At 38.0% G+C, this 15651-nt stretch overlaps 1 protein-coding gene across 2 annotated transcripts in view; it reads left to right on the top strand.

The window, feature by feature from the left end:
* The window catches only part of plx (PTB_TBC1D1_like and TBC domain-containing protein plx), a 106410-nt gene that overhangs the window by 75180 nt on the left and 15579 nt on the right, over positions 1 to 15651 (top strand). For both annotated transcript variants that reach the window (XM_068375643.1, XM_068375644.1), the window contains exons 21-25: positions 1675 to 1767; positions 6968 to 7127; positions 9110 to 9279; positions 12975 to 13184; positions 13585 to 13752. In XM_068375643.1, coding sequence (XP_068231744.1) covers positions 1675 to 1767; positions 6968 to 7127; positions 9110 to 9279; positions 12975 to 13184; positions 13585 to 13752 — 801 coding nt within the window. The remainder of the gene's footprint in view (positions 1 to 1674; positions 1768 to 6967; positions 7128 to 9109; positions 9280 to 12974; positions 13185 to 13584; positions 13753 to 15651) is intronic.

Raw genomic sequence — 15651 nt, 5'->3', positions numbered from 1 at the left:
CACTTGAGATTCTGGAAAGTACCACTGCTAGTTAATTCAGGAGTATATTAGATAAAGTTATTGACACTTGTAATTTTTAAAGTATCCTTAGATTGAGTAGTAAGCTCACAGTCCCTCTGTACATGTAGTTCTTACGCAGTATCTAACCTTTGCTGCTACCAACTGATGCTAATCAACATGCACGTAGTTTGAGAGAAATTTCCCCTATATAGGGTTCAACTTACGGTTTCTCAATATTCTCTTCTATCTTGTATATTTTCTGTCCACTTTATTACCTGGGCCAAGTCCTCATATAAGTTCTTTCTCTATAGTATTAGTAAGACTAATTGCTAATTGCCCCCATTCTCTCATGTTCAAACATTTTAGTCTTTAGGATCTTTTTTTTTTTTTATATATTTTTCACTACTCTTAACTCATCTCTTTTATTATTTCTTTGTCATAATCATGAACGTGCATGTCTGTCTTCAATCTCAGTCATGGTTTTGAAACTTTTTCATTTCAAGTTTCCATGTCTCCACTGCATAGAGAAGCAGATCTCAACATACAAGGATTAAAATGTTGCTCTGTTAGATAAAGGGAAACTCTTATTTAATTTCATCAAACTGTTACTATTCTTTTTCTTGCTGCCTGTTCAACTAGCCTCACTATTCAGTGCATCACCTAGGTAGTGGATTTTCTACTCTACCAATGATAGCCTTGATCCTTGAATTTTCTTCACTGCTAGCACAGTCACAGAAAAAAAAACTTGTACTTCATTGTTGATTTCGGTCCTTGGAATCTCCTGTGATCGCATTTGTTACATTTGCTGTAGAGTATAGCATTGCCTTCCACCCTACGCACCCAGAGCAACTGCATGACTCGTGGATTTTCATCTACTTCCTTTACTTTAACCATTATGTTAATTTTCTTATTTTAATTCCAATCTTCCATCAAATTTGTTATTAACACTGATCATTGTACAGTCCACACTGAAGTTCCCAGACTGTCTTCAGCATTTTTAGAGATCTTTCTCTATTATTTTGACAACCAGTAAAAGACCTACTTAGTAAATGTTCACATACCATCTACATTCTGACTGTCCGTTTCACTGCATGTCCTAGTTTTCTTTAAAATGCCTTCTCGAAATTGGTAAAAATGTGAATTTTCATCTTGGCATGGAACTTTCCCTGTAGTTGCTGCTTCTGAACATTAATATCCTTTGTAAAAATTTCTCTTGTGATGCCTGAAATTAATCTTTAATAGTGGTATCCGTCATCAACAGATGGAAGTAATGTTTTGTGGGTTAGGAAGCACTAGAGTAGTCATAAATATTATACATATTTATTGAGAGTGAATTGTTATAAATATCATAAATGCACTATATTATATTTTTTATAATTTAAAGTATACTTCGTAGATTTATTCATCAAGAGAATGAACGAATGATTTGAAGTTCTCTGGCATCCTGACATAGAGAAAATTTTGTGGTAAAATACTACGAGAATTTATATGTAATTCGGATTTTTGCTCAGGAATTCATGATTGGACATTATTGATTGATTGACAGTTGTAAAATAATGAGTTGGCATATATAATTGTAATTTATATCACTGACAGAATGTAAATTAGAAACTGGGCTTTATTTTGGTAGGTATGTTTTATCATGTACTTTTAATATTTTCTCCATTCAAATAGGTTGAGGAAGAGGTCGCTTATAACTTATTAAAGCATCTTATGTTCGTCATGAATTGTAGACGTCAGTACCGACTGGATCCTATTGGTCTACAGGTATGTCAATTTTTTATTTTTGTCGTCAAAACTGACCTTATATCATTATCTCCTAGATATTTTTGTTGGATTTTTATTGATGTCATCAACCTAACTTAGAGATAATACTGATACTGTTTGTGACTTGTACGATTGATGCAATTCCCTAACAGTATTATTGCCTGCATTGAACAATGCTGATGGTCATCGGCAATTCTCCCTTGACTCATTTTCATTGCATACGGTCTTTTACTGTGGATCCATTTCCCAGTCTCTTTCCACCTGTTTGCTAATTCAAAATGATTCATGCTCTAGCACAGCATTAGTAAAAGTGTAATTAACTTGACAAGACATCTAAATTTTGATATAAAGATGTAGGTTTCATAGGTTTCAAGGGGGAAAAAGTGCCTTCGGATAATGGTGAGAAGGTTGTCAGATAAAGGCTTTGAATAAGTAAATTTTATTCGTAGATGTCATCTTAACAGGTATGTCATTTTTTTATTTTGGTCGTCACAACTGACCTAATATCAATGACCTCTATTTTTATATTCAAGATTGATTTTTATTGCTGATCTCATCAGTTTAGTATTTGAGATATTACTTATACTGTCCATTTCTTGTATGACTTGTTGTAATTCCTTTACAGTATTATTGTCGGCATTTTAGCATTGTCCGCTTAGGGTCCTTTGTAAATCTCCCTTAGCTCTCATTTTCAGTGCATACGGTCCTCTATTTTGGATACATTTCCTATCCTCTTTCCAGATATTTGCCAATTCAAAATGATTCATGCTCTAGCACTGCATTAATAAAAGTTTAATTAGCCAGACAAGATATCTAAACAGTGATTTAACGACGTAGGTTTCAGGGGGGTAAAAGGTGTCTTCGGATAATGGTGTGAAGGTTATCAAATAAAGGCTTTGAGTAAGGAAAAGTTTTATTCATAAACGTGATCTTAACGTAACTTGAACCAACTGGTAATCGACAATTGCCTGTGAACCCATGATATGAATATAGTAAGGAGTTTGATAGTAAAGATTAAACCTTTTCAAGTTTTATTATTTTAGAAGTAATTGGTTGTGCTACCAATATGTTAGTAACAGAAAATCTATGAATTAGAGTTTATAAAGTTTCAGTTTTATATTAAATTTATTGGCAACTTGACATTCTATATTAGACTTTTTTCAAACTACAATACATGTATCTCTCTTGTGTACAGTAACCCTCTCAAAATTTATTCCTCAAGTTTCTTTGATATGTTGCATTGACCCAATTTAAGGTGAATATATTAAAAAAGTTTTAATTATCTGTTAACATGTCATCAGCGTCTCTGGGGTTGTATTGAAAATAGCACATCAGCATCAACTTATTATTATTATTAATAGCTAAGCTACAACCCTAGTTAGAAAAGCAGGATGCTATAAACCCAAGTATTGGAAATTATTGTAACTAAGATCATTTGTTTTTTATGCTTTGAAATCAGTGATACATTGTGCCAGGTAATAGAACCTATACAGTAGTTTAAAAAAAAAAAAAAGATTTTTTTTAGCCTTTTACCGGTAAAAGCCTTCAAGATATGATTACTGTTGTAAGTTTTTCTCAAAAATACATATAGTCGTATGAACTTTGTGGTATAATTTAGGAACTTGCCAAGTTATATTTTTAAATATTTAACTTAGCCGGTGAATATATATAGCTGCAACTCTGTTGCTCGACAGACAAAAAACTGTAAAAAACTCGCCAGCGATCGCTATACAGGTTGCGGGTGTGCCCATCAGCGCCAACTGTCGGCCAGATACCATACTCAATGTAAACAAAGACTCAATTTCTTCTCTGTCGACGTGTCGACAAGACGTACTTTACTCGCTGTTGAAACCTGGAGTTTTTTCCCATAATATTTGGTGAAGTACTTTATTTTGGTTTTGAGCTTTCGCTGTGCAGGGTTTTTCTTCAAATAAATCCTTGAACTCTTTTTTTGTATCGGATTCATTGTTGATGACTTAGAGTCTGAAGGATCTAAAGTGGACTCTAGATCTGACCAAGGAATTGGGACTCCTAGTCAATTTGGAAAAGTCACAGCTGGTCCCATCCCAAACTATTCTGTATTTAGGGATGGAGATTCACAGTCTAGCTTTTCGGGCTTTTCCGTCGGCCCCCAGAATAGATCAAGCCCTGCTATCCATCCAGAAGATGCTGAAGAAGGAACGCTGCTCAGTCAGGCTGTGGATGAGTCTGGTAGGGACGCTGTCATCCCTGGAACAATTTGTATCACTAGGAAGACTACACCTCCGTCCTCTTCAATTCCATCTGGCTTTTCACTGGAAAAAGGACAAGACGCTAGAGGCGGTCTCGATCCCGATTTCCGGAAAGATAAAGTCTTGTCTGACTTGGTGGAAGGACAATATCAACCTAAGAGAGGGTCTTCCCCTGGCTGTTCAGACTCCCAACCACGTTCTCTTCTCGGACGCATCGGACTTGGGCTGGGGCGCGACACTGGACGGTCGGGAATGCTCAGGTCTGTGGAACTCGAGTCAGAGGAGCATGCATATCAACTGCAAGGAGCTGTTGGCAGTTCATCTGGCCTTGAAAAGCTTCAGGTCTCTCCTTCAAGGCAAAGTGGTGGAAGTAAACTCGGACAACACCACGGCCTTGGCGTACATCTCCAAACAAGGAGGTACCCACTCACTGACGTTGTACGAGATCGCAAGGGACCTGCTCATCTGGTCAAAAGGTCAAGACATCTCCCTAGTAACGAGGTTCATCCAAGGCAACTTGAACGTCATAGCAGATTGTCTCAGTCGGAAAGGGCAAGTAATTCCAACCGAATGGACCCTCCACAAGGATGTGTGCAAGAGACTTTGGGCCACTTGGGGTCAACCAACCATAGATCTCTTTGTAACCTCGCTGACCAAGAGGCTTCCAATCTATTGCTCCCCAGTCCCGGACCCAGCAGCAATACATATAGATGCCTTCCTCCTAGATTGGTCACATCTGGATCTCTACGCATTCCCACCGTTCAAGATTGTCAACAAGGTACTGCAGAAGTTCGCCTCTCACGAAGGGACAAGGTTGACGTTAGTTGCTCCCCTCTGGCCCGCGAGAGAATGGTTCACCGAGGTACTTCGATGGTTAGTAGACGTTCCCAGAAGTCTTCCTCTAAGAGTAGACCTTCTACGTCAGCCACACGTAAAGAAGGTACACCAAAGCCTCCACGCTCTTCGTCTGACTGCCTTCAGACTATCAAAAGACTCTCGAGAGCTAGAGGCTTTTCGAAGGAGGCAGCCAGTGCGATTGCTAGAGCAAGGAGAGCGTCTACCATTAGAGTCTACCAATCGAAGTGGGAAGTCTTCCGAGACTGGTGCAAGTCAGTTTCTGTATCCTCGACCAGTACCTCTGTAGCTCAAATAGCTGACTTTCTCTTATACCTGAGAAAAGGACGTTCCCTTTCAGCTCCCACTATCAAGGGCTACAGAAGCATGTTGGCATCGGTCTTCCGGCATAGAGGCTTAGATCTTTCCAACAATAAAGATCTGCAAGACCTCCTTAAGTCTTTTGAGACCACCAAGGAGCGTCGTTTGGCTACCCCTGGATGGAATTTAGACGTGGTACTAAGATTCCTCATGTCAGACAGGTTTGAGCCGTTACAATCAGCCTCCCTGAAAGATCTCACTCTTAAGACTCTTTTCCTGGTATGCTTAGCCTCGGCTAAAAGAGTCAGTGAGATTCATGCCTTCAGCAAGAACATCGGATTTTCGTCGGAAAAAGCTACTTGTTCGCTGCAACTTGGTTTTCTAGCCAAAAATGAGCTGCCTTCTCGGCCTTGGCCTAAATCTTTCGATATTCCCAGCTTATCGGAGATCGTAGGCAATGAACTAGAAAGAGTCTTATGCCCTGTTAGAGCTCTTAAGTTCTATTTAAAGCGTACTAAACCTTTACGAGGCCAATCTGAAGCTTTATGGTGTTCAGTTAAGAAACCATCCTTGCCTATGTCAAAGAATGCTTTGTCATACTTTATCAGATTGTTAATACGAGAAGCTCATTCACATCTGAGTGAGGAAGACCGAGCTTTGCTTAAGGTGAAGACGCACGAAGTTAGAGCTGTAGCAACTTCCGTGGCCTTTAAGCAAAATAGATCTCTGCAAAGTATAATGGACGCAACCTATTGGAGAAGCAAGTCAGTGTTCGCGTCATTTTACTTGAAAGATGTCCAGTCTCTTTACGAGAACTGCTACACACTGGAACCATTCGTAGCAGCGAGTGCAGTAGTGGGTGAGGGCTCAACCACTACAATTCCCTAATTCCATATCCTTTTAATCTGTCTCTTGAAATGTTTTTAATGTTGTTTTTATGGGTTGTCCGGAAGGCTAAGAAGCCTTTCGCATCCTGGTTGATTTGGCGGGTGGTCAAAGTCATTTCTTGAGAGCGCCCAGATTAGGGGTTTGATGAGGTCCTGTTGTATGGGTTGCAGCCCTTGATACTTCAGCTCCTAGGGGTCTGTCAGCATCCTAAGAGGATCGCGAGGCTCCGTAAGGAAGACGTACTTATAAGGCAGAGTAATCGTCTAAGTCGACTTCCTTACCAGGTACCTATTTATTTTGTTTTTGTTATATTGATAACTTCTAAAATGAAATAAAAACTCTTAGCTCATAAGATGTAAACATATTTAACTGGTCTCTACCCACCACCCTGGGTGTGAATCAGCTATATATATTCACCGGCTAAGTTAAATATTTAAAAATGATATTTTAATTATAAAATAAATTTTTGAATATACTTACCCGGTGAATATATAAATTAAACGACCCTCCCTTCCTCCCCAATAGAGACGCAGTGGGATGAGAAGAAATTGAGTCTTTGTTTACATTGAGTATGGTATCTGGCCGACAGTTGGCGCTGATGGGCACACCCGCAACCTGTATAGCGATCGCTGGCGAGTTTTTTACAGTTTTTTGTCTGTCGAGCAACAGAGTTGCAGCTATATATATTCACCGGGTAAGTATATTCAAAAATTTATTTTATAATTAAAATATAATTTTTCCATTTTTCAAGGGAACCATTATAAGAAGGATAATGAGATATATATAGTGGTTATTTTTTACAGTATTTTATAAAGTGATGAAATTTTTCATTTTTTAGTACAAATTAGAAAATGTTATATACAATTTTCAGTAATTCAAAGTATATTTTATTCCACTCATTATTCTCCTTTTACCTATAAACACAGGTACAGATGTATCAGCTATCTCGCCTATTACACGACCATCTACGGGATTTGTACGATCATCTGGAAAACCATGAAGTTACACCCCAGCTCTTTGCAGCACCTTGGTTTTTGACACTTTTTGCCTCTCAGTTTCCTATGAGTTTCATCTGTAGAATATTTGGTAAGGCATTCAAGTGTTTTTATATATTGTAGTGATATAGATATACTGTAGTTTAAATTCACTAATGAAGCATTTGGCAAGAAAGATTTATAATTTTGTTGTCCATAGTTTGACAGAAAAGATTTATAATTTTCTTGTCCATAGTTTGACAAGAAAGATTTATAATTTTCTTGTCCATGTTTTAATTGCCGAGTAGATGATAACATTCCTTTGCAAGTGCTTACAGCAAAGATTACAAGCCAGTTTAAGCCCTGTTCACACGATCGAGCATGCCTGACGGGTTAACAGTGATACCAGGCCACAATAGTTAGTGAAAATGATTGTTAATGACGTCAGAAGCGGGGAAACTAAAGGCAGAGATCTGGTAACACTGTATAATGCCAGATCCCTTTCTGTGGTTTTCCCGCTTCTGACGTCATTAACCCTCATTCTTACTAACTATTGTGGTCTGGTATTACTGTTTGCCTGTCAGGCATGCTCGATCGTGTGGACAGGGCTTTAGAATGTTTTCTCATTGATGGTATACCCACAGAATGAAACATCTTTGTGTGATACCAAGAACTCATGGAAATGCAATAGACTAGCAGCCTACGTAGAATTTTATTTTTATGTATTCCTTGTACTCGTGCAGTAAAAAACATTATTATCTAACCTATCACTATCACGCTGTATCTAAGTAGCGCTTCGCTAGTCCAATACATCCGTAAAGTCACTTAAAGAACTCTTGAATTTGGAGAAATAGTATCAAATATATGCATGTACAATACAGTATATTACATAAGTTCAAGTAATTTAAAGTTAGTCTGACTAAAACTTAATTACCTAAAAACTTGACATGATTACCATAAACTAAACATATAGCCTTACTCCAATCTTTACCTCACTTTATTACCATTGGGTGAGACTTTATTACCATTGGGTGAGTCTTTTGAGATTCTAGAAGGAAAATTAAATATAATAGCTAGTCAAAAACCTGACAATAATATTGATTAAGAAGTATTGCTGACCAATATTTAAATGAAACTGTTATAAAATTGTTATAAAATCATTAAAACTTAATTCAGGGCACATATTTTTGAAATTGTCATTTTGAATCATGACCTAAACCTTTGAATGCTACATACATACATACATATACCAAGGCACTTCCCCCAATTTTGGGGGGTAGCCGACATCGACAAATGAAACAAAACAAAAAGGGGACCTCTACTCTCTACGTTCCTCCCAACCTGACAAGGGACTCAACCGAGTTCAGCTGAAACTGCTAGGGTGCCACAGCCCACCTTCCCCCATTATCCACCACAGATGAAGTTTCATAATGCTGAATCCCCTACTGCTGCTACCTCCGCGGTCATCTAAGGCACCCGAGGAAGTAGCAGGGCCTACCGGAACTGCGTCACAATCGCTCGCCATTCATTCCTATTTCTAGCACGCTCTCTTGCCTCTCTCACATCTATCCTCCTATCACCCAGAGCTTCCTTCACTCCATTGATCCACCCAAACCTTGAACTTTCTCCTGTACTTCTCCCATCAACTCTTGCATTCATCACCTTCTTTAGCAGACAGCCATTTTCCATTCTCTCAACATGGCCAAACCACCTCAACACATTCATATCCACTCTAGCTGCTAACTCATTTCTTACACCCATTCTCACCCTCACCACTTCGTTCCTAACCCTATCTACTCGAGATACACCAGCCATACTACTTAGACACTTCATCTCAAACACATTCAATTTCTGTCTCTCCATCACTTTCATTCCCCACAACTCCGATCCATACATCACAATAATATTGATTAAAAAGTATTACTGACCAACATTTACATGAAACTGTTATAAAAATTCTTGTAAAAACCATAAAACTTAATTCAGCGAACAGATTTTGTAAATTATAATTTTGAATCATGACCTGAACCTTTGAATGCTAATAATTATTAATTTAGAATTATAGATTTAGTCAATTTGTCATTTATTTTTTAGATCTTCTATTCATGGAGGGAATGGAAGCAGTATTCCGTGTAGCTTTTGTACTCTTGAGAAGACACGAAGAAGCTTTGCTAGCATGTGACTCATTCGAGCAAATCATGGACTACATGAAGACGACTATGCCTAACATTCAACTAGAGCAACAAGGACTCATCATTTCTCAGGTAAAACTCATGTGGATAATCTTCTTTATTGTAAGTGATGTCTTAATCTTTTTAGACTTTATATTTAAGGTAGATTAAGTTATTAACAGAAGCTATTGTTTATGGAATTCCGTCATTTGAAAGCTCCTAGAAAAATAATGTGCAAACCTTTGTCTATTATGTCTATTATTTGCTGCTTCTGTGCTGTAGTTGTTTTCTTTGTTGACGCTTATAACTTTAGTTGTTAAGTTTTTCTTTTTATTTCAACCTTGGTTATTTGATGCGTTTGCATTTTTGTTCCTAGCCAAGTAAGAACTGAAATCCCAAGTGATTTTATCTTAGGCAGGTGTGTTTTAGCGTTTACCAACCACAGATGTCAGCTTGCTTGTACCTGTATTTGTATTGTGGAACTTCCATTACAGCACACCAAGTTATCTTTCTCAGTAGTTTGATCTTTGATCCATGTTGATGAATCTAGATCAGTACCATCCAGTGGTTTCAGCTTTGTTCTCTTGGTAAAATTTCTGGTGGTTCCATTTTCATGAGAGGGGTGACTTCACTGGTAAGACCACTTATTTTTGTTTCCATGTGCTTTCCCAGTCTCTTGGAGTTTCAATGAGCCAGGCTCTCTTATGGTGATAATTTTTATTATGCCTATCAATAAGGTACCTAACTTTTTTTCTACCTTTTCTATAGTTTCTGAGGTTCCTTCATAGTTCTGAGAGCCATAGATGTGTTCTCTGATTCATGTGTTAACTTAAAACTTTCATCTGTACTGTTTTTGAATGAGGAATGTGTGCTGTTGTTGTTACTATTCTACTGCAATGCCTTACCTTTAATGCCCTCTGTTTTGGAAGAAGAATCATGTGTTAGGCATTGTTGGAGTAAGGAGGAGCAGTATCTCTGTGTTGCTTCAAACCTTCACTTTATAGGAAGTCTAATGCACATTTAGCAGTGATCACATCTGTATAAAGATTACCTTTAAAGATTGCTCCCATTTGTGAGATCAGTGCTGTAGGAGTAGAGCTGGTGATTGTCATCACAAGCAATCAGTGACCAATTGCTGTATCAGATTTAGCGAGGAAAGATATTTGACTTGGCTGGCAAGTAAGCATAACCTTAACCTTAGACAATGTAAGTTCTTTATAAATGGTCCTTCATGGTTGTGGGCAGGGATGAACTTCACATCTAGTACTGATCCACACATAGCTGGCCCAATTAGCATTTGGCACAGTTGTGGTAGTGCTTGATGCTGTCCACCTGTTCTCAGTACGAGGCCCTCTTTATACAGAGAGGTACTATCCATCAAGGTGGTTAGATCACTCTTGACAGATTGCCGTGTATTGTAATGATCCCTATGTTGCTGGCACTGTTAACTATCAGAATGGTCACTGTAGTATCAGTGACCATCCTCCTGTGCTTGACGCTGATCCTGCACAGCTCAGACCTGTATATTCCAAATGGAACTTGCCATTTTACATGCAACATGCGCATTACAGAACCCAGCATTGCTTATGATAATCAAGCTTTTTCACTAGGGCTTTGTTTAATTATGGATTGGTACCCTCCATAGGTGCATGATGCAATATACTTGTCAGTCATCTGTGCATGGTACTGATCCTGATTCTGCTAGTTTCACTTACTTCACTTATGATTACATGATCCCAGTACTGGTCCAAATTTACCAGACTGATATTGTCTTATGAGTACATTGTGTATTGTAGCCAGCCATCCTTGTGTTTTACAGATCCAAGCATGGGTGGCTCAAATTTTTTACCAATATTTCACAGTATAGGTGATTGGTAATTTGAGTCCTTTCCAGGTCTGGTTTAAAAGTTTGAGGCTGCTTTTGAATGGTAGAGACAAGGGGCATTGAGAGTGCCCTAGAGACTGACCATATATAAATATGACCAGCACTGAACTCCCTTCTCCACCCAAGCTAGGACCAGGGAGTACCAGACAATGGCTGCTGATGACTAAGCAGGTAGACCTACAAGTTCCCTCTCCTATCCTTAACTCACAAGGATAATGGGGTTGCAGACACTACAAGAAACTATCGAGTCTTAATAGGATTCGAACCCCAGTCCAGTGATCGCCAGGCAGCGACGTATCCAACAGTCTACCACAGTCTTCAGGCATCTCTTGTAGACTTTGCATTTGATCAGTCTTCATCTCCCTTATCTCCTGATTATGGCTCTTTTTTATGAATTTATGGACACAAGTATAGTTCCCTGGTTGGATGATAATCCATGTTTGCCTTTATTTTTGTAGAGGGATCTTCTAATTGTTTGGGGGGCCTGGTGGAATCATAGATCCCTCTTCCTTCCAAGACAGTGAACCGTATCAATTATACAGTTCAAAGTCTATTCTTTTGAGAGCCTTGGGGTCTTTATAGAGAGAATTGGTGCACATTGAGTGTACTTTGAGATAACGTTTTATTAGTTGTACTGGAAAAAAAACATCCTCATGGAGTCTTTTCTTTCTCACTTTTTAGTGAATGGCTGTCTCTAAATCTACTTGCTATGGCCATCTCTTTAAAGTGCCATTGTGTCTTAGCTGAATTAAACACTGTGGACATTGGATCACTTGATATGGAAAAATTCAAGAAGCCTTGTTATACAGGGAAGGGAGAAGACATTTTCTCTTGCTTTTTTTCTAGTTCATGTAGGTCAGTCCCTAGGAAGACAGCCTAAGATCCCATGTCTCTTACTGGGTTGCTTCAAGGCTTTTATCCTGCAAAAAATTATGGATTTCAACTGTCTTTTCAAACAGTAAGATCAAGATGAAAATTGCTAATGTGAGGCAACTGTGGAACATTCATGCTGTCCCCAAGGAATATTGGAGCTATTAGATATTTAGGATTCTTTTTCTTCTGAAAGTCAGGTTATGGCAAAGAGAAATTTTTTCATAACCAATCATTAGTCTGGACATTTCAAGGGAGAGGGGTCCTAACCAGGATACTACTAGTCTGTCTTGTATGTCCCTTGAGAATTACGATAAAACAAGTTTTCACCCTTCTTTTCCAGAACTGGCCCAGTACAGTCATGTTGAGGCCATTACTTATTTTCTTACAGATTTGTTTTGATTATATCTAATCTTGCTCCATGACATCACTTTCCAGAAGGGATTTGTCCTTGAAACTCTTTGTAGGGCATAACTCCACCTGTTTGAGTTGTTGAATTCTGGTTATAGTCGAACTTGTGCCTATAGACCGCTTAACTGGGTTATGATTTGTAAAAAGAAAAAAAATACAAGAGCTCTGTCGTTAATTCAGCTGTTAGGTTATGAATAAATTAGCGGTCAACTTGAATTTTTTCAGACTCCAACTCCATTTACAGAAAATTATATTTTGCTGTGGATAATTATAATGATATATGTTGTAATAACTCGCACAATTAATTAAGAAATACTTATCCTATGGAGAATAACTGGGTTACAGTTATGAAATATTCAGGACAATATTTCTTAAAATTTTTTGAAAGAATAGCATCAATATTTTTCCCTGAAATATTCTCTCTCTCTTCTCTCTCACTCTCTCAATTATAGACCTAGTTTAGTATGAATATGCACTTTATATTACCATGATTGCAAAACAAGATTACTGTATTGCATCTTGTTCATTAAATTTTGTTAAAGTTAGTGTACCACATGGTTATAGAAGTAAAAAATCCAGTTCAGCAAATGGAATGTATTTAAAAACTTTATCTTTGTTTCAGGCATGTGAATGTTCCTTGAGCCGTGAACTTCACGCTTACGAAGTTGAATACCACGTTCTTCAGGAGGAGTTAGCTCTCTCGCCACAAAATGACATGGATATTCGTAAATTAAAGGAAGCTAACAGAAATCTTAAGAGACAGAATCTTGATTTGCTAGAGCAGCTTCATCAGTCAAATTCGCATCAGCACGGTCTTGAAACCTCTAATCAGGTGAGTTCAGTTTGATAGAAGTTTACTGAATGGAAAGATTAACTAATAAATATTGTAGGTGTTGTTCAAGCTACATAATCTTTTATAAATTCTTTGAACTTCAAATTTTCAAACTTGCAGCAAATGTTTTTATGTTGGAACAGGCTGATATAAGTCTCCTTTTATAGTTTATATATGAAAGATCTGTTTTAGTGTTGTTACTGTTCTTAAAGTATTTTATTTTAATTATTCATTATTCTCATATAGTTTATTTATTTCCTTATTTCCTTTCCTCACTGGGCTATTTTTTCTTGTTGGAGCTCTTGGGCTTAAAGCATATTGCTTTTCCAAATAGGGTTATAGCTTAACTAGTAATAATAATAATACTACTAATAATAATTATTCTTATTCCTCATTTTAGAGTCTTCAGCAAAGTCAACACCATCTTGAAGTGAGGGTGCGGTGGTTAGAGTTGGAGCGTAATAATTTAAAGCAGCTGGTTTCCCTTTTAACGAAGAATTTATCACAAGAAGAACTCGCTAGTATACCCCCAAATTTTCAGAGGTTCCTCCCTACAGTTTCTGAGAAGGTAAGGTTGTGCGTTTTAGTTTTCATAAAGTAATTATTGTCCTTGTGATTGCTAATATACATAAGGTCCTCGACAGACAAACATTCGGAGATACGAACACAAATCCAACGGAAAATAACAAAGATATAGAATACTGTAATGAAACAATATTGTATCATTTAATACATGAAGCAAGATGACATTTGTAATAACCTGATATGTATTTCATATGAAATCCGACTGTTTGTAGACTTGCAGCTGGAAATCATAGACTTGGGATTCAGATTAGACCTATCCTTGGCCAAAATCTAACAAAATTTGGCTTAGAAACAATTCAACTTACAATTTTCAATATTAAACTTACCCGATAATCATGTAGCTGTCAACTCCGTTGCCCGACAGAATTCTATGGAGGGATACGCCAGCTATCACAATACTAGAAGGGGGTGTATTTACCAGCGCCACCTGTGGCCAGGTACTCAAGTACTTCTTGTTGACACCTCCTCAATTATTCCTCTGTCGTGCTTCCGGCAAGACGTTCTGGGATACGCTTATGTTCTTGGAGTATTTTCACGACTTTGGTGAAGTATTTCTCTTTGATTTCGGCTGTCGCTTTACTGGAAACTTCTATATTAGCTTAGTTAGCTTTTGGAATTAATTTGATTAATTATGGTGACGAAGAGAGTATGAACTCTCTTTCACCTTTAAATGGCCGACCCTTTCCTTAGACGGAAGTGTTGGTGTCTAAGAGAGTATAGACTCTCTTTCTTAATTTTGCTTAACAAAAGTTATAGATTTATTTTATATCTCTCCGCCTCTTATAGGCCTCTTCGATTAACTTCCTTTTATTATAAACTCATTAAAATTAATTTTTATATTTGTTTATATTCGACCTTCCTAATAGTAGGCGGTCTTTTACCGAAGTTAATAAACTTTGAGCCCGTCATTTCGGTTTTACCTGTTAACATATTATGCTATTTCCGCCACAGAGTTTGAAAGATTTTCTTTGACAGTCTCGTACTGTTTTCAAAGCTGAACTAACGTTTTGTTTTGTCTCTGCAGTTGTTGACGTTCAGAACGTTCAACTTGCACTCTATCGTTACGATAGAGAAAGAATGTTCACGGTTTCACGTTGCAGTAAGAGTAACCGTGTCTAGCGTTTTGTTTATTCTTTCTTAACTTAATGGTTTTGATCCTAATAAAGGAACTTTTCAGTTTTTTCCTTTAACAATAATATGTTTTAACGATATATATGATTGGGCTCTTCTCTCAGGTTCTAAGTCAAGAGAGAGAGAGAGAGAGATAGAGACGGAGGGAGAAAGAGGATAAACGTTTCATTCAAGCCTGCCAGGCGTACGAGTAACGTCATTATCGATTTTTGCTCTTCTCCCTAGTCTCTTTAGGGGAAGAAACTAAACGTTTCTAGAGTGATCTAGTGTTTAGTCTCTTTCCAACCACTGATTTATCTTTCATTAGATTTTTTCTGTTACATTGTAATTCTGTTTTCGCAATTACTAACTTTGAGAAAGGATAGAATTGCGTATTTCAGGTACAAACCACTTAAGTTTCGAGTTCAGTGAAATAAGTGCAAACAGAAATCAAAGTGATAAGTGATTAGTGCGTGAGGGTACTTTTGTGCGCGCCAGTCGTCCTCCCAGTCCGGGACCTCTTGCAAGCTCCCAAGCCCAGGGGAGAAGCAATGTCGAAGGGCATAAGGGTTCAGCAGGCCTTGATCGGCGCACAGAAGTATTCTCGGTGGTTGTGGGCGTGTCTTACCGAGACCGTCACTCCCACCCGCAGACGATTGAGCCCTTATTTTGCTCGTCTGCAGAAGAGATTAGGGGAGAAAATAAAGGCAGAGTAACGCTGGTCTCAGGTCTCAAGACTTCTTAAACGTTAAGTCCAGACCTATGCCAGACG

This window comes from Palaemon carinicauda, chromosome 6 (genome assembly GCF_036898095.1).
Source record: "Palaemon carinicauda isolate YSFRI2023 chromosome 6, ASM3689809v2, whole genome shotgun sequence".
NCBI classification, from domain to species: Eukaryota; Metazoa; Arthropoda; class Malacostraca; order Decapoda; family Palaemonidae; genus Palaemon; species Palaemon carinicauda.
Note: the sequence above shows the minus strand (reverse complement) of the source record. Positions and strands in the feature narration are given on the sequence as shown.